General features: G+C 40.3%; 1 protein-coding gene across 1 annotated transcript in view; it reads right to left on the bottom strand.

Annotated features, from left to right (window-relative positions):
* lrriq1 (leucine-rich repeats and IQ motif containing 1) overlaps positions 1-22,396 on the bottom strand; it is a 30,803-nt gene that overhangs the window by 3,137 nt on the left and 5,270 nt on the right. Inside the window, 11 exon segments of the mRNA XM_051952429.1 lie at positions 747-867; positions 1,449-1,509; positions 2,534-2,621; positions 8,848-8,949; positions 10,847-10,935; positions 11,037-11,108; positions 12,059-12,192; positions 13,121-13,210; positions 14,159-14,278; positions 15,354-15,537; positions 16,053-16,517. Of these exon segments, the coding sequence (XP_051808389.1) occupies positions 747-867; positions 1,449-1,509; positions 2,534-2,621; positions 8,848-8,949; positions 10,847-10,935; positions 11,037-11,108; positions 12,059-12,192; positions 13,121-13,210; positions 14,159-14,278; positions 15,354-15,537; positions 16,053-16,517 (1,526 nt within the window).

Raw genomic sequence — 22,396 nt, 5'->3', positions numbered from 1 at the left:
CCGGTGGACTGAGTCTAGGCTGAATAAGCAGAGGCCTTTATCCATGACTCCCCGCTCTCGGCTCTGTGTGACCCAAGGCTCGTGGGGGCAGGTATGCAAACTTAAAAACATGTGAACACGCATGTAAAATCTGTAGAGTTACTTACACACACACACAAACACACACCGTGCACAATAAAACATGCAGTTTGAATTTGGTCCTCCTAATCGACTATCTGTGCAGTAATAACTGATTTGTGCCCATTCAGCAATTGGTTGACAAGAAATGGGACTACAAAGATAATAGGATATAAACTAATGTATGTGCCATTTCGCTCAGTTTTGTATTGAATTTAAACTTTCAGCTGTAAATTTTATTGTCACTGCAAAAACAAGAGCTATTTACTCGACATGTCAGCTTTAATATAACTGTAAAAAGTAGTACATTTGCTATTATATTTTGGATATATGACCATATTGTTGTTTATCTATTCATCATATATGCAGCATGCATGTATAAAATAATTAGCAGTGATTAGTGAAGTTTTCTAAATAATCTCCAAATTAAGAGAAGTCTCCACTATCATTTGTCTGGAGTATAAAGTTAAAAAAAGTAGATGACACAAATAATTCAGTTTAAGGAGTTTGAGTCCTGCTTTTTCAGAACACTTTACCCTAGATTTTTCTGGACCCAAACCTTTTAGATTATTGAGACCAGTCAATAATTCCCAGCAACACGTCATCTTGGCAAGAAAAAAAAGACTCACTTGCATGACCCAAGGAGTTTCTGCGAGGCGAGCATTTCACTTTGCAAGGCTGGGCAGAGAAACTGCTGTTGGCCCACAATCCACCGGTGTGGTGATGACAGTCTGCGTATGCTGGGTCAGCCTGCACACACCACACAGAGAAACACACACACACACACACACACACACATACACACACAGAGGCCCAAAATGACACATCTCACGCAAGCAGTCCAGCATTTAGAAAAACATTCAACAACCAGCGGCTCTGCAGTCTGAACATATCTAAGAAACAGGAGGAAGGGGGCGGCTTCTCTTGCCAGTGATCGTAACTCAAACTGCTCCATAACGGCACAGGGAGACCTGCGGTTTCTGACATCAAAGACTTCACGAGCATCAGTATCGTTCTCAGGTCCAGGCAAACTGTTCCAAAGTGACACAGGGATTTCTGCAAGTGAAACGAAGAAATTGCAGCCAGTTGATCCAATTGAAAGTGTCAGCGTGGAGCTAAGCCTCCGACTCACCTCCCCCTTTCCTCCCTTTAAATCGAAGCTGATGAGACAGGCTCTGGGAGAGGGGGACCTACGGCACGAGACTCTGACTGCTGAATGTAAATACTGCATGCCTTCACATACATGCAAGTGATTCAAATCAACATTCACTGTCATTTTATGAGGTGGATGAAGCACGTGGGTAAAGAAAACAGAAGGGGACGGTACTCACAACGAGCTGCACTCTGCCTCCGCTCAGAATGGATGAGTTTATCTCTGGCAAGAAATGCTCACTGAGAACAAAGCACAACATGTTTAAGCTATTAGTGTTTTGCAAATTTCACATCAATCCAGCAATTTCCAGTGATCTCATTCAATGCAATTAACTCTTACATAAAAATAAAATAAACAGAGATGCCATGGATACCACGTTAATGTCTAGTTCTTTAGTATGACGGGGTAGTAGAGGGTCTGCATACTGAGTGCCACTGTTAGACATCCAGTGGTTACACTGCAAGAAGTAAAAATAAAGCCTCTCTCCATTTGCACCATTTGTTTTCTTTTACTGTGCAGAATGAGGTCTGTGCAGAGTTTTTCAAATTCATCTGCTGACTGCAGAAAAGTTCTCACTGTTTATCCTAAATCCTGCATGTACAAAATGATTTTGTGGCAGCATTACTAGTTTGGAAGCCAGTTGCCATTCAATAAGCAGCATTTACTCATGCAAAACCTGACGTCTTGATGCTGTCTTGACAAACATCCAACATATAATGGTCTTTTTAATGAAGAAGGAGAATCTTGTGTGAGGAATTCAATTTATGCATTTTCAAAAAGTTGTTCAATTTCAAGAAGTGCCTTTACAAAACTGTCTGTGGTTAAAAAAAACATCAAACAAATATTTATTACAAAAGGAATATTGTTTTCTAAATGAAAAAGGCAAATAAAAAGAGCCACGCTACCAGTTTTAAATGTATTTGCCAAATTTCTAAAATATCACTCTCAGAAATGGCACCTTTCCAGTTCAACAGAAATGAATATATAGTACTTGAATTCCTGTTTATAGTACATCCAAATGTTATGTTATGAACTGTTCCAGGCACAGCGGATAATCCTCAGAACTTATAGTGAAATCACATAGATATTTCATAAACCTGAACAGGTTGATATAAAGAGAAAAACACATCTGACCGTGTGTATGGCTAAATATTGCCAGGGTTAAATTATAAATTACATTGGGTGCAGGGTAATCTAAGGGTTGTTTGAGTGCAATTTCAGCTACCCAACATACCACATTCTGACCCACACTAGGTGTCTCACCTCTCAGAGTGTCGACATTGCTGTGCCTGTCCCAGCTTCATTTGCTCCGTCTTCTCTGCTTGCTGAAGGCCAAGCTCGGCCTCACCAACTGTATTCGATGAAAGACATCGAATAAAGTTCACAGGGTGTTAATTTATCCCTGTTGTCGGTTAAGAAACATTCTCGAAAACAGTGGTAACAAAGAAAGAGCAGGCTGCCTAATCAGCAAGTGGTGGAGAGAAGGCGGCATGTTTCTAAATGGCAGGAGGCGTAATCAATACTGCAGTGACGGAGTTGTGTTAACAGATGCTGACCGATGTACAAGTTTAACAAATAAACAGCTCAGGGCCCTGATGTGTGGCAAACTTTGACATGTGGCATTGTAATTACTGTCGGCCAGGTTTCCCCGCGCTGGGAGAGATCAGTAGTCAAAGCTCTCACAGTTTATGTTGGGGCTTAAGGTTGTGTATTTGTTTGTGGGACTCAAGGGCATTACGATAATATGTTTAAAGCTGCTGAAAGATGCAGCAGGGGAGGCTCTGCTGCTGTCCAACAATTGTTGGGACTTGTGGTTCTTTGTAAAATTGAGCCCAAGCAATGTTCCAAAAGTTAGTTAAGGAGAGAAATCTGAAAGCCTGCCGATTTACGAGTTGTGCTGAAATCCCATAATAAGGTCGTAATTCAAAGTAAACATTTATGTTGCGCTGACAGTAATGCTGCCGTAAATGAGTGTAAACTGATAATGAATTTTGACAGCTCAATGCTGGAACTAATGATGCATTTATTTAAGCCATTTACTTGCTTTTGCCGGGTTGTAAAAAGTAGAGAAAAGCTTTACAGTTTTCATGGGTTAATTGAGAAGCCTCACTAAAAATGTCAAGTGATAGATGCTTCCCCCCGGGGCAGCAAAGGCCAGGAAATGGCTACTTGCACTTCCCAAAGCTGAAAATACAAGAGACCGAGCATACACAGTCCTAAAAACTTTTTTAAAAAAAAGTTTCTTAAAAAGCAATTTGCTCAAATCCCGTTCATACAACAGCAACGCATGACCAAAACAAAGGTTCTGCCTGCCTTCTCACAGTTTTTATCTATCAGTCATATCATAGAATCTTATTTGGTTAGACCATCCATTGCAAAGATTTTGAATGATAAATTCAGACTCACTGTATGGTGAATGCACTGTCGCATGTGGAAGCAAACACATGCTCAGGGTGCACACAGTGATATAAGATGAGCTGCATGAAAAATGTTCACATTTGCGTTGCACTCCAGTAACATAGAGAGACCTCTCTCCCTTTTCCCCTCAGAACCCCCGACTGAAGCTCCCTCCTGACCTCCTCCAACCTCCTAAATCCCCCTCCAGTCCTCCTCCAGGACATCAGGAGGGGGACTATAGGAGTCACGCCTGTTAAGGGGAGCTCTTAAGCACATTAAGTGATCTGGTCCCTACTGAGGAGGGGAGAACTTTGACTCAATATCAGAGACCTGGAGAGGAGGAGGGTGGAGGCTGTGGCCCAGAGGAAACCAGAGATGAGGGAGAGACAACGCTGACAGCCTCCTTCTCTACAACCTCACGGCAGAAACAAATGACATGCAATGGATCAGAGCCAGTGCAGATCCCAGTAAGAAATTAAACAGTGTCATGTATGACTATGATTGTGTGTTGTTGTGAATAAGAATCTCTTGTTGGCATATTTAAGGAAAAATCTGCCTTCACAAAAATAATTCCTGAAATATGGCAACAGGATACAGCAAGAAAAACAAGCAATCATCCAACATGACAGAAAAAATTCAACAATCCGGTTGTAAATATAGCAAAACCATCGCCAAGTCATCTAAACTACATTTTATATAAAACAGAAAGTGATCACACCTGTAATGTTGGTAATACTTCTGCGTTACACAGTAAAAGTAGAGACCCCCAGAGTCGGTTTACAAAAGACAAAGTCAGTTTATAAAGTGACAGAAGGAGATGTCTGATGAATGAAAGAAGAGGTTGAGAAAGAATGTTTAGCCCACTTTTCCACCTCTGCACATCTGGCCATATGTGTAGATGTGACTATCAGCTTGTCCCCCTTTCTAACCCCCAAAAGTTTGCTTCATGTGCTGTTAGGTGACTATTCTATCCACCATTCCACAAACATGTCCATGAACCTAATTTGAAGCAGACAGAGGCCGGTAAAATGTTGTTGTCTCTTTCAAATATGTTGAATGGTTTGGGTTGTTTAAACTATGAAAATAAAACAAAAATAATACCCAAGTAGTTATACACTAAACTGACCTCTAAAAGCGGCAGTAGACATGTTTTTTTTTTTTTGCTTTAACATATCATTATGAACTACATGCTGACTGCACAGTGTAATGGCTACGGTGACATTGGTTTGTTAGAAGCTTCATTTTCACAGTGCAGTTCTGTCTGCTGCTAGGCATGAAATCTGTCAGGAAAATGAAAGCTCAGTTTACAGCACAAATGCACTGCATTGGCAATTGGAGGATGGCCCCAGCAGCAACCTGTAGTTTTAGCTGAAATGGTGGAGCAAATGCAGTAGCTGTGGAAACTCTATCTGGCAAAAGAAAAAAAAATCCCATTGTCAGCAAAGACAAAGAGGGATAGAAGCCATCATAAATGAGGACAAACCTTGGACTAGTATTCACTCTGTGGACTCAAAACTGGCATTCAGTTGGCTTACTTTCTACTAGATCAGTAAGAAACAAAACCTGCCACCTGCACGACTAGATGCTTTGCTCTGCCTTTATCATAACACTGAAATTGGGGAATTTATTTCAGATTGGAATTCTAAAAGCAATAACCGATCTATCTGGTTATTTCATATAAAGTTAGGACTATCTATTTCCTTTCACTTCTTCACTGAACATGCGTCTTTCTTCCCTGTTTTTGCCCAAGTGGTGTTGATCATTTCGTGTTTCATGTTGTTGGAAAACTCAAAGTAATCTGGTCTTTGCAGCAGCAGTGCCAACAGCAATACCACTTGAAACCGCAAGCGGTGGGGAGGTTGAAAAGTTGTCTGTTGCCATTTTTATCACTAATTATTTTAACAACCATTTGTCAGTTATGGGAAAACACCACTGCTTTGAAAAGAACATGATCAAATGGTGGGTCATCCTAAGGGTTGGGTTATGCTCCAATAGAACTAGTTCAAACGGGGTGCTGTCCAAACACATCAAAACTCAAAATGTTTAACGCACGCATGTTCAGACAGTTTCTCTGGGACGGAATTCAGCACCTTGGCTGTCTATTTTCTCATGAAGACTTGTACTGGACCTACACTAAAGGAGACTGAACTCAGCCAATGAGACTATAAAACAGCTCGAGTAATGCTAACCCTTCCTTCGCTTCATAGTTTGTGTGTATGTCACAATGTTGGAAAATAAAGAATAACATCATGAAAAGCATATAAAGAATTATGTTTTCATGGCATTTGCTAAGTGGAAGAAGAATCAGAGCGTGTCTGAAATTTGACTGACTCAGTGTTTTTAGTTGGATGTCTGTCTCTTTTAGAGAGTCAGATTGCTGCACCACTGTACATTGGTTCTGTATGTTTATCAAGTGTGCCAGTGCATCTCAAATATATACTCTGAGGAAAGAGTCCTGAAATACATAAAAGATCAGAGATTACTGGGGTGAAACTGAATGCATGTGAATGGTGGCAGATAGTCTAATATGAAGTTATTTTGGAAGATCGGTGATAAACAAAATGATTGTATTTCAGTTTGACTTTGTTGATGACTTAAAGTGTGAAATCAAATTAAGTGCTCAGGAGGAAGGGGTTCCAATCTGGAATAAAACTATACACCCTTGTGTCCCTGTGACATGAGGATGGATGTTTGGTGGGGCTGGATCTCAGTTTGGATGGAAGAGGAAGCTTGGAGGAGTGTGCATTTGCCTCGGGGGGTTGAGTGGAAAGTAAGAGTAGAAATGAGGAGAAAACATTGGAGGCACAAAACATCTTCAACATTTGCAGCACACGGGCACTTGAAGATACAAATCATACAAAATAGGGAAAAGCATATCTATATTTGCCTTTAAAAGAAATTTTCTTGTGGCTCTGCACTGTTCTATGTGTGTGTGTCTCTCTCTCTCTGGGTATGTAAGTCGATACCCATTTCAAGTGGGTTACTCATGTCCAGCACATCCACACAAAGAGCCCGGATAAAATAAACATGCCGCGTCGGATATCTTGGAAAGAATCTGTCATGGGTTTGGGGCTAATCACCTCCAGAAGGGCCTTGACTCAAAGTCTGAAACGTTAGCCCCTGTCGGGGAGCACTGGCTGGGCTGGGCCGGGTTGGGCTGGGCTGGCTAGGCCCCGGGCACTGGGGATGGATCCGGAGGAGGGGGTGTCTTACACAGGTCAGGACAAGGGGAGCAAAAGGGGATTTTAGCCTTGGCCTGTTCACAGGGACCCAGGATCACAGTGCTACAAGACTGTTCCCGACACACCACCTCTGTCGCCAACATCGCCATGGCCTCATGGTCATCCTGTAAAAAGGCAGCGGGAGTCGTCTCCTCCAGAATCAAGCTGGTTAGAGTTACACCTTTTATAGGATCCCATTCAGTTGGATCAGAAATGTGACTGAGGATACAAAGTACAAAGCAGAAGGACAGATGACATCCTGACCAGCGTCTTGTCATTACTTTATCCGCTGCTGTAGCTGCTTCCTTTCAGTCCTTGAAATGGAGCAATGAAATGCTTCATTGCAATCACTGCAGTTTGATAAATTATCAAGACATGGGTGGAGAGGAGAGATAAGAATACTGGAAAAACAGAGCTGGAAATATTGTTGTAATCTAATAGGTCATTCGGATAGAACTGTTCCTCAGCCGCCAGTTGGCACAGAGCTTATCCATAGCAGTATAGTGCTCAGAGATGATTCCAATGTCAGTAATCACGGTGTTGGAAAGTTGACATAATACACCTGCAGTTTAAATAAACATTAGATAACATGATGATGCCATAGTAAAGGAAAATTTTTCACATAAATAAATTATGAGTCAAAATTCTACATGAAACAAATTCAACCAACATGAAGAAAATGCTGGTCTATTTTGACATGGTTAACCATCTGTGTGATTTAAAAAAGAGATAAGTGCCTTGTAACTTTGGCAATTTAGTGGCTGCTGATAAAAAGAGTCTTTTAAAAAATCTGAAAACACTGAAAGAAAATTTTAGTTGCTCTTTCATTGTGGAGCATTTACTCAGTTTTAAGAAAAATAAGGGGATTCCTTCACAACTATTCTACTAACAAATTACTAAAATGTTACACCCAAAGCAGATAAGTTAAAGCTAAAGGTTGCATAATTTTTCTTAAACAATAACATGAAATGACAAGCAAATATACTGTGATTTCCCATGAGCTCATTAAGGGCTATTTCATGCTCATAGCAACATTGGACTTGGACCAGTCACTCTCACTGACTGCTGGCAAATGCTAGGGTTGCAGCGTCCCTCTGACTGCTGGCTGACCGCGAGCGTCCTGCTCTCTGGATGCGAGGCCTTGACCCTTGTGGGTGGGGGCGGGTTGGGGTGCAGAGGAAAGATGGAGACAGGCCCTCATGATAAAAGCAGACTCTCCCCCTCCATCCTCCCTCCAGCACTTCCCTCCCTTTTAAGTCTGGCTGTGTGTGTCACAATGCCAAATCATCTCTGCACCTCAGGGCAGGGCACCAGGCCACAGAAGAAAAAGATGGAGGAAGAAATTTGCCTCTTCTCGGATCAATCTATTTCAGACCACGGTCAGTCTGGAGGCTCTTGTGAAGATTGTGTAAAACTTTTGAAAAAAAGTATGTCATCTGCAATAGGTTCAGACCTGCTCTGTGAAATACACACTATAGAAAAAGATACCTGACTGAGTGTTCAAGTGGCTAATACTTAGCTGCTGGTTGCACCTAAATTGGTTGCCGTGATTCCCACCTTGTTGCAACAATACCATTGTACTCACAGATCTCTGCAACTTTGGTAAATACAATGTCATCCTAATCCTAAGCAATAGAAATAATCGTCCTGGCTCTCATCTCAAATCTAGAGTTCTTAATAAAAGTGATTCCCAAGCTGAAACAGACTGGAAATGCTGTCATTGACATGCTTCATAAACAATTGTCACTTACAAATGGCAGATAGATTCTGAAGTCCTACAGGGCTCGCACATGCTCATATATTGGCCACAAGTACAAAGTATGTGTAAGTCCCACGCTTGTACAGACTGATCATTGAGCAAAGAGTGAATAAAGAATAATAAGCATGTCCAAAACAGAAAAAAGAATTTAAAGATTATAATACAGGGTTAGTAAATGTGCACCAAGTCCCACATCCTACCTTTTACATAATTTCCGTCGTGTCGTGTAAGCCTGTTCCGTGCCGCCACTGGACCAGTTTGGTAATTGCAGTTTTTGAACAAGGCAAGACGGACAAAGGGATCTATGAGCAAGAAAGAGAGGGTCAAAGAAGGACAAGGCAGACCTAAAACCAGAAGCAGAAAACCAGAATCGTACATTCGGAAAATATTAGAACAGCGCTCTGGTTCCACTGAGGCAGATGCCATTTGGAGTTATAGCCGACATAGACCTGTGTGTCGGTGGAGCAAGATGACAAGAGCACTGCTAATGGAATCATGCATTTGCAATTCTGATCAAAGAGCAGCCTTCCTCTACATGACCATGGCATGATAGCTGTGGCAGGACTCCTGTTTCTTGGAGCAGAGCAGAGGTGAGGTCACCTTTCACTGCAGCTACTCAACCACTACAATGAAACGGAATGAAAGTCATCACGAGATGACTTGTCAAGAGGTTTCTTGGCAATCGTTGTTTCCTTTGCAGGCTTTCAAATAAGGCCCAATAAGAGGCGACAGGTCCTGACTTCTGCTGTCTGTTATGGCTTGTTAACATACATGGGGTGGAAAGGGTCACTGCTGTTGAAACATGATTGAAGGAACAACGATGAGAATGACAACAGGCAAAAATTAGTGTGGATTTTTTCCCTTTGAGAAAATAGATTTATCTCCCTACATGAGTTCTTTCCATATAGGGAGGGATACAAGGATTAAGAATGAGGAAACAGAAGGAAACATTAGTTCTGGTGTTGAAGCATTATTGAACAATAGAAGCATTATAGTTGAGGTGACTTAATGCCCTCCCCTCCAGTGAAATTCAACTTTTTAGTTTGTTAACATGCCATCATGGTGTTTTTTTTATATGCTAGCAGATACATCATGAGTGAAAAAGGCAACGTACCAAATACAGTCCATAAACAGCATATAAACATAGTTAAACTCTCTGTGACATCACAAATAAGTTTGTTGAACAGTGGTTTTGAATCTTAGTGTGGTGTCAGGGCTGCTATCAAGGCAGCCTCTTAACTCTCATCAAGTAAGAAAATGGCTAAATAACAGTTGTCATGAACAGAGAAATCACCCTTTTGGCTGTAGACTGGTTTACTTCTATTATAAAGTCAGGCATTTGAACATGGTGGTGTATGGAGACTGACTAACTCTTTGAGCCAGCCTCAAGTAGCCATTCAAAGAACTGTAGTTTTTGGTACTTTCGCACCGGCATCATTTTTTAGCCCTGGAAGTTGCGACTCATGACAGTCTAAAAACATACACAACAAACCCCAAGAACCAATTTTGTCACCTTGCAGGATGAGGCTTTTTCTATCATTACTCTTCTTCAGAATTAGTTTCTGGTTTGAATACTGCACTGAATACACATGCCAATGGAAGCAATGGATGGAAGTGATATTTTATGCAATCTTAAAGCAGGAAAGGATTTTTTTTTTTGCCTTAACCCTCCTGTCGTCCTGTGGGTCAAATTGACCCTTTTAAAGTTTTAAAAATGTGGGGAAAAAGTATATATTTCCACAGTGGAAACTTGCACATTTTCAGAATTGATTTAGGAAATTTTTGAACATTTTTTGGTGGAAAAAAACAAATAAAAAAAATGTTTAAGAACATTCAGAAAAAAATCTACCAAAATCCAGTGAATGTCACTGTCAAATTTGGGGATTTTTTATTTTTAAAAATAAAACTTTCTAGGGAAACTTTTCAGGAATTTTCTTTCTGGAGAATTTGCAATTTTTTATAAATTTGGAGAATTTTTTTTTGAATTTTTGGACTTTTTTTCAGACAAGGCAACAACATTTATTGGTAAGGACAACACGAGGGTTAAGATAACAGATTTCTGAAAAGGTAACTAATACACAGAGATGAGATTATGGGTGTTCAATCAATGACCAGAGAGGGATTTTAAGAAGAAAACCTTAAGTAATATATTTAGTACATATGGTATATCATTAAGTATCCTATCCTGAACATACTCACCCCTGTGTTTTTTCTGCTGCTGTTTCTTCGACTTCATCTTCTGAGCTCTCTTCAGCATCAGAAGAGCTGTGTGGCTGTCAGTGAAGCCCCTGGAGACCACAAGAAAAGACAGAAAATCACATTCAACGAAATGACAACACACACAAATTGTAGTTGGGAAGATACCGTGTATGAAAAGATGATGATTTACCATTCTTCCATAATCTTTTCTGATCTTTCGGAGAGACCACTAAGCACTGAGGTTGAAGGAGGAGATGTGATTCTGAAATCATAAAGTGTTATGGTCCTCAAAAAGCCAGCAAGAAACACAGAAATTTACAAATTTACATTTTATGTTATTACACATATATACACCAAGAGAAAACAGCAGAAGTAATGTTACGAATGCTATCAGTGATATCCACTGATTATCAAGAGTAATCCGCACAAAAAGCTTCTTATTATATTCAGTCTCTTTCTATACCAGCTTGCTAAGATCCAATGATGCAGTGTGCTTAAATATGGACTGGAATTTAGAAAACATTAAGACTGGAATTCTTAATGTTTTTGGTCAAACAATAAACTTTACTGTGAAGCATGCTGGTGGAAGTACAATTACACTCCAATTACATTTGGCAATAGAGGAACAGACATTTGCTATGGCTGAAGTCCAGCTTTTATTGGAGATGTATGAGTATAATAGATGAAGAGAAGTTCACTTAAAGCCAACCCAGGTTTCTAAATAGTGAAGAAGAATTGAATGATAGACAAAGGCAGTGATCAAATCTAAAATCGCTTGGACTCCGCAGTCATGTCTATCTGCAATTAAAAGAACATGCAGGGAAACTGCAAAACTAGCCAAAAGTAGTGCTACTATTCTTAAGCAAGATTAAATCAACTGAAAAGACTCCATCATGCACCATGAAAAAAATAAAGAGATAAAAACGGGTCTGTAGTTACTGAGTAATGTGGGATTCAGACTTGGGTTTTTTTCAGTAACTGTTGTATGATCACATTTCTAAAAGTACTGGGGGAAAACCATCAGTTAAACAACCGTTAATTAAAAAAAAAAAGAAAGAAAAACTAACAGAGGGGAGTATCTCTTTAAAACAAACTTTTTTGTTGGTTTGAAACTTAGAGAGTGAGGCTGCTTTTTTTTCCCTCTATCTGGATCTAATGTTGCCAAATGATTAGGTAAACTGCAGATTAAGGAAACATTTAGGATTATTCTACCTGTTGGAAATCTCTGGTGAAATTCTTTGTGCAGCCAAGTCCACATGTTCCCCAGATACCCAGGCCTGTCTTGGGCTCTGTACAAGTGGTGGAGGGAATATGAACTGGGAGCGATTAAGACAGGAACTAAGAGGCTGAAACACAAATACAAATCAGCAAAAATGTACATCTTTAATTTCAATCAGTTTATTTTAAATCAAAGCATACAACGTAGGAAATATTTGTATTTGCTCCAAAATAAATAAAAAGTTATGAATTTACTGGAGTGGTTCTTTACATATAAGTTTTTAGTGTTAGAAAACTTTATATCCGCCACAATAAAAACTGGACTGTCATTTGAGGTGTGTTCAGTAGGTTGCTTTGCTGGAGCTTCACGTGGACAAAAAAAGAGTTTAAGCTCTGCCTAGAGAACATAATCTTCGCTGTGTACCTTTGGGAAGCTTGCATATAATGTATAAAATGACATCCAGTCACATTTAACTCAAGTGGACATTTTCATTTTTGGTATTAGGGAGATAGCTTTTTAAAAAGTGAATTTTCACACTCATGGAATGCTCATATGTAAATCAAAGTAACAGCTTAATTACTCTCCAGGTTCCATTCTCTCTTTGTCAAAGCACTAAATTGTTCATCTCTGCCTTTGATGTGTGTGTCAGTGTCAACACGTTGAGGCCAGCCACACCAGCAGCTGCACCGCATCAGCTGGCTTAAACTGGCTACCATGATGTACAGTACTGAGCACGCTCCAAAGAAAAGATCCAATGAGAGGTAATGAATGGAGAGAAAAAACAGGACGACACTCCAGCCAGCGTGAAAAGTGACATCTGCTGGTGCTGAGCAACCTTCAGCCCTCCAGGAAACAATTTTGTTTTTCAAGAGAATAAATTTAAACATCAATCAGGGAGGGTGAGATGAATCCTGGAGGAGGTGATAAGCAATATGAGGAAGGGGCAGGGGGAAAAAAATAACTCTCATATTGACGTGACAAGCGGCTGGTGATTCCAAAAATTTGCTGCCCACTTTTACTATATTCAGTTTATCATAGGTAATAAAATATTTTACCTTCAGAGATAGTGGCTGCTCCGAAACAGGGTAGTGTGTGGCAGGTGAGTCCTCAGAAAGGGTTAGAGCCCAATGTTTCTCCAGTGCTGCCTTTTTAAAAGTCAAAAAGAAAAGATTTTTCGAATCAAGCATAACACTGTATGATTCACATAATACACAGATGGGTGACAAACTGAAGGAAATTGCCACATACAATGTCAAGTAAGGTGCCTCAACATGCCACCAGAACAGTTCTAGCACTAATCAATCAGTGCCACTGATTCTTCAGGTCTCTGCTGGGGGGGATCAACACCATTCTTCCAAAAATAGTTTCCTCATTTGGTGTTTTTATGATGGTGGTGGAGTGTGCAGTATAACACTTCAGTCCTAAATCTCCCATAGGTGTCAAGTTAAGTTTAGAGCCGTCGACTGTGAAGGCCATAGCATATGATTCACATCATCCTTATCAAACCATTAAGTGAAATTCTGAACAGGCAACCCCCCCCATCCTCATGTCAGAAATGTTCCACCATAGGATATAGGTGGCAGCTCAGAACTACTTTGTATTAATTAGCAGTGATCCTTCCATCTGAGGACCAGTGGACCTAAACCATGTCAGAGTCACCAGATCATCTCACTATAGGGGTCAAGGGTTCAAGTTTTCTTTAATTTGCCACGCATCTGTATATACATACAGGAGACTGCATACTCAGGACGGTAAAATCTGTACATAACAAAACATAATAGTAAAGTTTTTTACTTTCTTGAAGATAATAAAATGGCAACTCGAGATTTCTGAATACGTTTTCGATGTGTGTGCGACAGATGTATGTACAGAAAATATCTCCACATTGTTCCGTGTCTTTGTAAGTTTTTATTTGTTTCCATATATGCACGCACAGGTTTTTGTGCTTGTGTGTAGGTCCATGTGTGCACACGTGTACACACTTTTGTGCACTGATGCATCAACCTCTGTGCAAGGCTGTGTGTCTGATGGGGCGTGGGGTGGGGAACTTACTGAACCATGAAAGTGAAGAACACATGAACTTGTGTGCATACCTCATCAAAGACAAATTCATCCACCTCCTCAAAAGTGTCATCCTCTCCATCGCCGGGGCATTTGACAGCAGCAAGAGCAGATGCAAGCCTCCTCCTCAGAGTGAAGCTCCTCCAAAATGCCTGGAGGTACCCGAGAAAAGAAATGGTAGAAAACTATCCATGAATCACACAGCAAACGTAAATATTGCATGTTATCCCATTGTGGAGATAAAACATGTTAACCCCTCTTTTAATTGCTGAGTGTTCTGCTTTCTGAACTCTGCATGACTCCAGGCTGTTCAGAGACAAATGGAGCTCCAATGTGCCTTTAAATCCTACAATTCCCAGCGGGCTGGGGGGCACGCTCCACTTCAAGTTGAGCCGCGCAGGAATTCTAGAACTCTTACTACTGCACTTCTTTGGAATCTGATTAATCACTCCATAGCCCCCCCAACACACACACACACACTACTCTGCTACACTACAACCCCCACATTCTACCTTGGAGAGCCCTAAAGGACTCATCAAACACTTTTTGTGTTGAGAAGGGATTTGAGAGAGGTGTTGAGTAGCATGTTTTTCAGAACAGCAGCTTACACCTCTGTGCAGAGGATTAGCCAAGTAAGCTTCCAGAGCACGTTTGAGGCTTGAAGATTGATGTTCAAAGCAGAAAATGGACATTTCCAGGTATCAACAAAGTGAAAGTGACTTCAGACTTCAGCCACAGTTCTGGAAAGTTCTAGTCATAGCAATAAGGACACATGAGCAGGTTAATGAGCAATCTATTTTGAAAATATAACTTTAAGAAGGAAACTGAAAAAGTATTTTTAACTCTTTTTTTACATTTTAGCTAAATAATTGATGAACCGAAAACATAACTTAACAACTATTGACAGTTATAATATTAGTAGTTGCTGCTTTAATGGAGAATGACTAGATTTTGAATGTATCCATGGACATAATAGCCTAATGGACAGATGGACGGAAATGGACTGATAATAAAGAGTTCATATCAACTATCCTGGATAACCAGTCTGTGTTTTCACTGGGATAATGGGGTTTAGTAGGCTGCTGAAAAAGGGCACAGTACAAGAGGTGGTATATTTTGGATATAGCAAGGCAGCAAACAGCTGAACTCCGCTCTCTGGAGTTAACCTCCTGTACAGTAAGCCAAATGAAAACGCTTGAATTTCTGACAAAGTGCCAAAGGTTTTACCTGGATGACAGTTGCTGCATAGTCACGGCCAACAGCTCTCTTGTTAATGTAGGAAGGTCCTGACTCTGGCGTTCCTCCATCTCCTCCTCTCTCTCCCCCCTCTCCTCCCTTTTCTGAGAAGGAGGGAGCATTAATGTTCCCCTTGTACTTCCTCCACCACTGCTGAATCACGACTGCTGCTGCGCTGCTCCAGAGAGAACACACACACAGTTAAGTACACACACATAGTGAGGGATATACATGATGTCATAGCACCTTCATCCTTCAAAACATGAATTTATTTCTGGGCAGACATCTGGAGAGCAGGACTCTGGAGAGTTTAAGCATGTCCAGAGCCAACCCTCATATCAAAGATCTATTGTCCTCCCAAAGATAGCACAGTGTTAATGATAAAGCTGCGTGTTAAAATGAATAAGGTCTTCAACATCTTCTGATGTAAATCAAATAGAGGAGGCTCCAATGATGACAAATGCGCTGCAGCAGAAACTAATAAAACGCTGAGCTGCTACAAAAAGAATTGTATAAAATACAGAGTGTTTGCTTGAAGTCATCAGTGTCCAGTTGTGTACCATGAAATAATCTGGAGGCTTTCATTACATGCTTTACATCAGTTGGTCTGTCATCAATAGTGGAGTGTTTAATGGGATAGATGTACAGAAGCTGACATCATTGGCTCAGATAAAATATTTGGCAAATTACTTTTTCAGGTCTGAGTCTTGATGGTTGAGCACAGGTGATTTATCAAAACTGAAGGAGTTGGTTTTTCCCATTGTTGCAAAGACGTGAATGCTGTCACAGTTGGTTTTGGTAACTGTCGGTCCTGTCTTTGGACCCACTGTAACGCTGTCTAATGCGTCACACTGACTCTCTGCAGCTGGATTGTCTTCTAAACTCCAGTAGCTGCATCTGATGTTGTCCACACTTGGAAAGACTGTTGGTGTTCGGTTATTGTCCTTCATTTTTGGGAATTCAGTACAATTTTCAGCAATGACACTGTCCATGTGCGGAGTTTGCTCTAGTGGTGTTTGGTCTACAACCCAGTGTTCATCACACACAGTGGTGTCACCATATTCCTGGGCAAGTCTCTGGTTCTCAGCCAGCTTCAGGGTCATAGTGAAGTGCTGGCAGACATTTTTCAAAGCTTCCAAGGGAGATGAAGCATTGCTGTAAACAAGCACACAGAAAAAGTCACAGCATTAAATATGATAGTCATTCGTATGGTTACTGAAAAATCTACATCAACTGTTGAAGTGTAGGACTCAGTGAGACACACACACACACACACGCACACAAACACACATTTAAAGCCTGTTTTATCCTAGTTCTAGTCCACATGGATTCCAATCAAACCTACTCATGGGATTTACTGTATGTAATGGTTTATGTGGATGAGAAAGACTCTCCTCCATGAGAAGTCTGAGAAGACCGACTATCAAGTCAAGAAACACAGTAATGATGGTTTGTCTTTATGAACCTTCAACAAACTGACCACACTGGGGGAATGCAATGCAATTTGTACCAGAGTCAAAAACCTTTCATTTAATGTAAGAACGCATTCATTAGATGATTTTGATTAGATGTCTATGGTGCTGACTGAAGCATAGATTATATAAAAAGATGGATAAGCCAGTGTCACATCACCCATTGGTTTGAAGCCTTTTCCATGTTGGTATTTTGAAAACAGACAGACATAATGGGCATGGGGTGGATCTGATTAGGTACTCAACTACACTATGCGTTCCCACCCATAAAGTTATGATTTGTCAATCGTAAGATAATTCTTCTCTAAAACATTACTTGCTTTATCGTTTATTTTCCTGTAAATATTGACAAAATAAGCATCATACTGTACTGAGGTAAACTTGGCACTATTCATTGAAACCATTTACTCATTCTTAAAATGTTTACTGAGATAATAAATGAATAGAGAAGTGTAACCATTTTCCTCATTGACCTCTACACAACTGGACTTTGTTTCCTGGCAGAGATGTCCCCCTCTGATGGCTCCTTGAAAGAATGCAGGGTTAAGGCACTTCCTCATTGGCTTCACTTATCATACCAAAAGGCTATATCCATATTTCACTATACAGTCTATGTTCTCACACAGGAAAAATGAACAGGAGTCAATGTTATTAATAAATAATCTCAGACTCGTGAATCATGGATATGGAAAGCAGGCAAGTTGCCCCTAAGCTCTTGTACAGTTCTGATTTAATCACAGTACCTACAGTAAGGAATTTTAAGTGGCTAAAAATATTCAAAATCATAGTTATATTCAAGAAATCCTTACTTTCGATAACCAGAATCAATATAAACATTTATTTAACAAAAAAAAAAACCTCAAACAAAAAGGATGAAATCAGTTGTTGCTCAAACTAAATGCTTGAAGAGATAATTTCCTTGCAGTGAGGATGCATAAGGTTTTATCCATAGGTATATTACCTACAGTAGCTACCTGTTGGCACATCACAACCCCACCACCACAGTAGCTAAGCAATGCATTGCCATGAAAGGGGTCAGCAATCAAGCATATTTTAGCCACTTAAAAATTCAGTCAGTTTCAGTGTACACTATATTTAGAATGTTTTCACTGCTATCTTTGCTGTCAGACAGTCCTTTCTGAGTTTCACCAAACTCCTTAATAAAAGCAATTTTACCTCTTAGAAAACTGGAGTTACTAGACTTAAGCTGCAGTCAATTCCAGCCATTTTCAGTACAAAAAAATCGCTAATATTCTATTTGTAAATAAAAAAAATGACGAGAAATACAGGGGATATTGGACGCGCATCGCGAGGTGCATTTCCTTGAAAACGACCTATTCGTGGAGTATATACCGACTTCAAGACATGTTTTGGAAAAAATATTTTACTGGCTTGTTTTGTCTGGATGTCCAAGGTTGGATTATGGCTGTTTTTTGTGGAATATTTTCATCTGTGTGTAATAATGAACCCGGAAATGTGAGTCGCGCTGTGTACGTTGAAGCCGTGTATAGAGAACGGATGGATGGATATTCGTTGTTTGTCGGACAAATGTGTTTATATTACCCGCTGTGGTAATCACATCTGAAAGTGGTTTATACCGGCGGATTCATGACAATCTAAGCTTTCTATGGGTGTATAGTGTTTATATAATCGTGTTTGCAGCCTTCGGACATTCTTTAAATTCCTATGCAAATTAGTAAGTGTACCGCCGGCGGTACACTGAAGTTTAACGGGTTAATGTGTTTAACATTGTGAGGTCACACAATAGCACAACAAATGAACCGATGGAAGCAGTGGTAAACCAGCAACCCCCATTTTCTACAAGGAAAAAGTACAGTTTTTATCAATGGAGTCTGATAGCTTTGAGGAAAGCAGAGCAAAATACAGGCTCCAACTCACTGTTGAAAAGGACTAAAGATGAAAAAATTACCTAAATACAGCGTACTCTTATACTGATATTGACTGTTTTTTTTTAGCTGGGCCAAAAATACGGTTTGCTGCTGAGCCCATCCACAAATACACAGCATTTAGCGTATGTGCTGGTCCTCTTGTTTGCTTCTCGAAACTGGAGATGTACCGGCTGTGATTTACTGTAGGTCATACACTGATTATGGATAAACACCTCATGTTACCACGTGTCAAAGAAACCGAACTATCCCTTTAAAAGAAATAGAGGTTGAAAATAATTTAGAATATAGTAATGGAAAAACTAAATTCAGTTTAATAGTAAGTTATTGAAATGTCTGATTCTGGGTTTTTTTTTTTTCTTTATAGAATATATTCCTCATCATTCTATCAGAAGTGAGGTGATTGTATTCTCTCTCTCACGCTCTGTGTGTGTTTGTGGGTGTGTGTGTCTGCCTGCGAGAGAGAGAGCGAGAGTCAGAGAGAGTTGCCTGCCTGCTCTGTGTGTGCCCTAATACCATATAATGTCTCTTTCATTGAGGGGATAAACTGACTACAAAGCCACCTCAATGGAAACTTAATGAATCTATTAGCAATGCTTGGCTCTGCTGCCCTCCCTGTCTTCAACCCTGAGGGGGCACAGACGCTCGGCCAGTCTGAAAAGCCAATGGCCTTAAGTAGTACAGCTTCTTCTCTACAAAGACCTGGCTCTTCATTCTCGACGGGACAAGGGAGAGGAGTCGGAAGGTCCAAAAGGATTACGACCCCTGTGACCTCCCCTCCCTGTACCTGCTGGTTCACTCCAGGGTCACCATAAACATCTATAGCAGTAGTATAAGAAAGAAGGAAAGTACAACGTTAAAGCTGCGTTTGCATGGTCATGGCAGAAACGTGCAATATGCAATTGATCATCATTACTAGCTTTTCACTAATCTTTTCTCACTGGTCACTTGTCTTTTCAATTACATTTAAGGACATAGCAAACTGTACTATTTGTTGTTGCATTATGATATGGGTGCTCCCAGCAGAAATCACTGCTGCAATAAAATAGTTAGACAGCAGTAAGAAAGCAAAGACCAGCTGAGGTGAGGACAAGTCCTTCAACAGTAAATTCAGTTTTTTAATTCTTGACTGGATCTGATTCTCTAACATTGGCTACAAAGGTGCAATTCACATCAATCCCAGAATAAATGTCACCTCAGCAAGATCAGTAATAAGTGGTAGAGTAAGAGCTTTAACGCTTAAAGTAAAACTGTGGAACAACCAAAGTTTACAAGGACAGGTTAATACAATATTCAAATGCCCATAGAACACTGAAAAGGTTATTGCTCACTGTCATTGACTTCCTGTCCACACTGCACATTACAGCATCCTTTCACGACACAACCCAAATAAAGAAAATCATGAACAAAATCCAGCGGGCCCTCCAAAGTTCAGCCAATGCTAACTCGAGGCTTCACTGGTCCAATTTAGACAAATCAAGTGGGTGTTTTGTTGTCGTCTTTTTAGTGAGAAAGGTCGGTGTGTTTCCTTGCTGCACTGTCGGATAGTATCACAAACAGGGAATTTTATACTGAAAAGGCAAACTTTGAGGCATACTAAAATTGCTGATACCACAGATTAGCTTTAGCTTACCTATAAAATACATGAAGGTCTTTGCACGGAGTAAGGGTTGTGTGTTTTTAATCTGCATCCTTTACATTATAATCACAAGAAGTGAAAACGAAGTGGAAATCTGTAGTTTGTTGTTTTGTTAACTCCAATAGTAAATATAACTGTCCTGAGTTAACAATAAAGGTTCACTCTATTGTACTGCATTAACCCTCCTGTTTGTCTCTATAAACATTTTGTACATATTAGTTTCAAGTGTGGTACCAATACTGCAGAATGAAACCAAACTGGAAATATTGTTATAGCCACAGGCTAAAAAAGAAATTTAAAATAAAAAGTAAGAAGATTTTCCTCCACAAAAAATAACCTTTTTTTTTCTTTTTTTTACATTTTTTGTGGCATATGATCACTTAAGGCCACAAAAACATTTGCTTGCTTTACAAGTACATGTTTGTTTTGGGGAAAAAACATAATTTTTGCTCAGCTACATCAGCAAGGACATTGTATGTGTGAAATAGAGGCATTTTGTTAGAAATATACTATTCAGCTTCCAGCTTACACCTTATAAAATTTCAAAAAATGCTGTAAAACTATACCCAGAACACACTCCATCCTGTTCCACCTTACAGTCGCCAGTGGATTGACGTGTGGCACTCTTCTCACCTCCACCAAACCTCAGTCTGACACGAGGTCAGGCCAGGGGTTAAATGACTATGTTGGCTCTTGCAAAGCCTCCAAAATGGCTCATTGTCCAGGGGCCAGGGGGGTAGAGGGCACACAGTGAGGGGTGAAGCAAGGGGAGCGCCACGCTATCCCCCAAGCCATAGGAGTCCTCGGCGTGACCCGCACGACTGGCCGCCGCAACGTTTCATCTTTTGTGCTGTGTAATTAGAAAGGGTCAGGAAGATAAGCAGAAAGTTGACCACTGTTTTAAGTGCTGGTGGTCCGACTTGAGAAGGAGTGTCAATGTGTGTGGAGGCCAGTGACACTGAAGGACTTGTGAAAATAGGTGGACGTTGTCTTTAGGCCCACTACGCCCTACGTATCAGACATAACATCAGGATAACTAACATTCCTCACTGCTTGATGTCTGCAAGTCTGACAGGCTGAACAGCACAAGAAAAAAACTGTGTAATACAACCTCTTGTAAATAGATTTGCAGCCATTTATATCATCTCATCCAGTTCGGTTTTATTCTGGTTTACCACATGAAATCTGTATTTCTTTTCGAGGGTGTTATAATATCTTCAGTGTTTTGCTTCCTGCCTATCTTTCTCTTCTCTCTTTTCCTTAGATGCACTATCAATCAAAGGTGCAGTAAAGACTGGATAAACTGATTTTCTGTAAAATCTAGTAGGGAGAGATACTTCAGGTAATTTGGTGTGAAAATAATAGGTACCTGACACAAGTTAACTAAAAAGGAGAGAACATACCATCTTTGACACTGGAACTATATGGGGCATTTACAAGACGCCTCAAAACCAAATTTCAGTTAACACTTCCACATGTGCATTTCTAACCTTCCCTCCCTTGAGCTGCCTCCAAGATTCTTCAGAAATCAGTACCATTGATAGTTTACAAATACAGATGATGCAGGTGTCAGCACTGGAGAAAATAATCCTAATTAAAAGAAGAAAAGCACTCAGAGAGCGCAGTACTCTGCCAAGGATGCTCAGTCATACCATTTCCGATGGCTGAAATATTGAAAAAAATTTGTGGCAGAAATCACGGCAACATAGAATGTGGCCATTAGTTATAGATGTAGCCACAAACAAAATGAGCTTGCGCTGAGCACAGGCATGTGTATATTATGTATGAATACCAAATCGCATGACCTAATTATGTAGCTGCTGACGGGAATTGATGGGACTCGAAAACACCCCCACAATTTAAACAACTGTTCCTTGTCCCTTTTCTAATAGATAAGTCCCAACAAGTCCACGACAGTCGATTTGAAGTAGTATAGCAATCATGTGATCATCAGCAGGCAGCTGATGTAGTGTTCACTTGTCATAGTTACAGTGATGTCCTGCTGCTATCTCGCAA

This window comes from Acanthochromis polyacanthus, chromosome 8 (genome assembly GCF_021347895.1).
Source record: "Acanthochromis polyacanthus isolate Apoly-LR-REF ecotype Palm Island chromosome 8, KAUST_Apoly_ChrSc, whole genome shotgun sequence".
In the NCBI taxonomy this organism is placed as follows: domain Eukaryota; kingdom Metazoa; phylum Chordata; class Actinopteri; family Pomacentridae; genus Acanthochromis; species Acanthochromis polyacanthus.
Note: the sequence above shows the minus strand (reverse complement) of the source record. Positions and strands in the feature narration are given on the sequence as shown.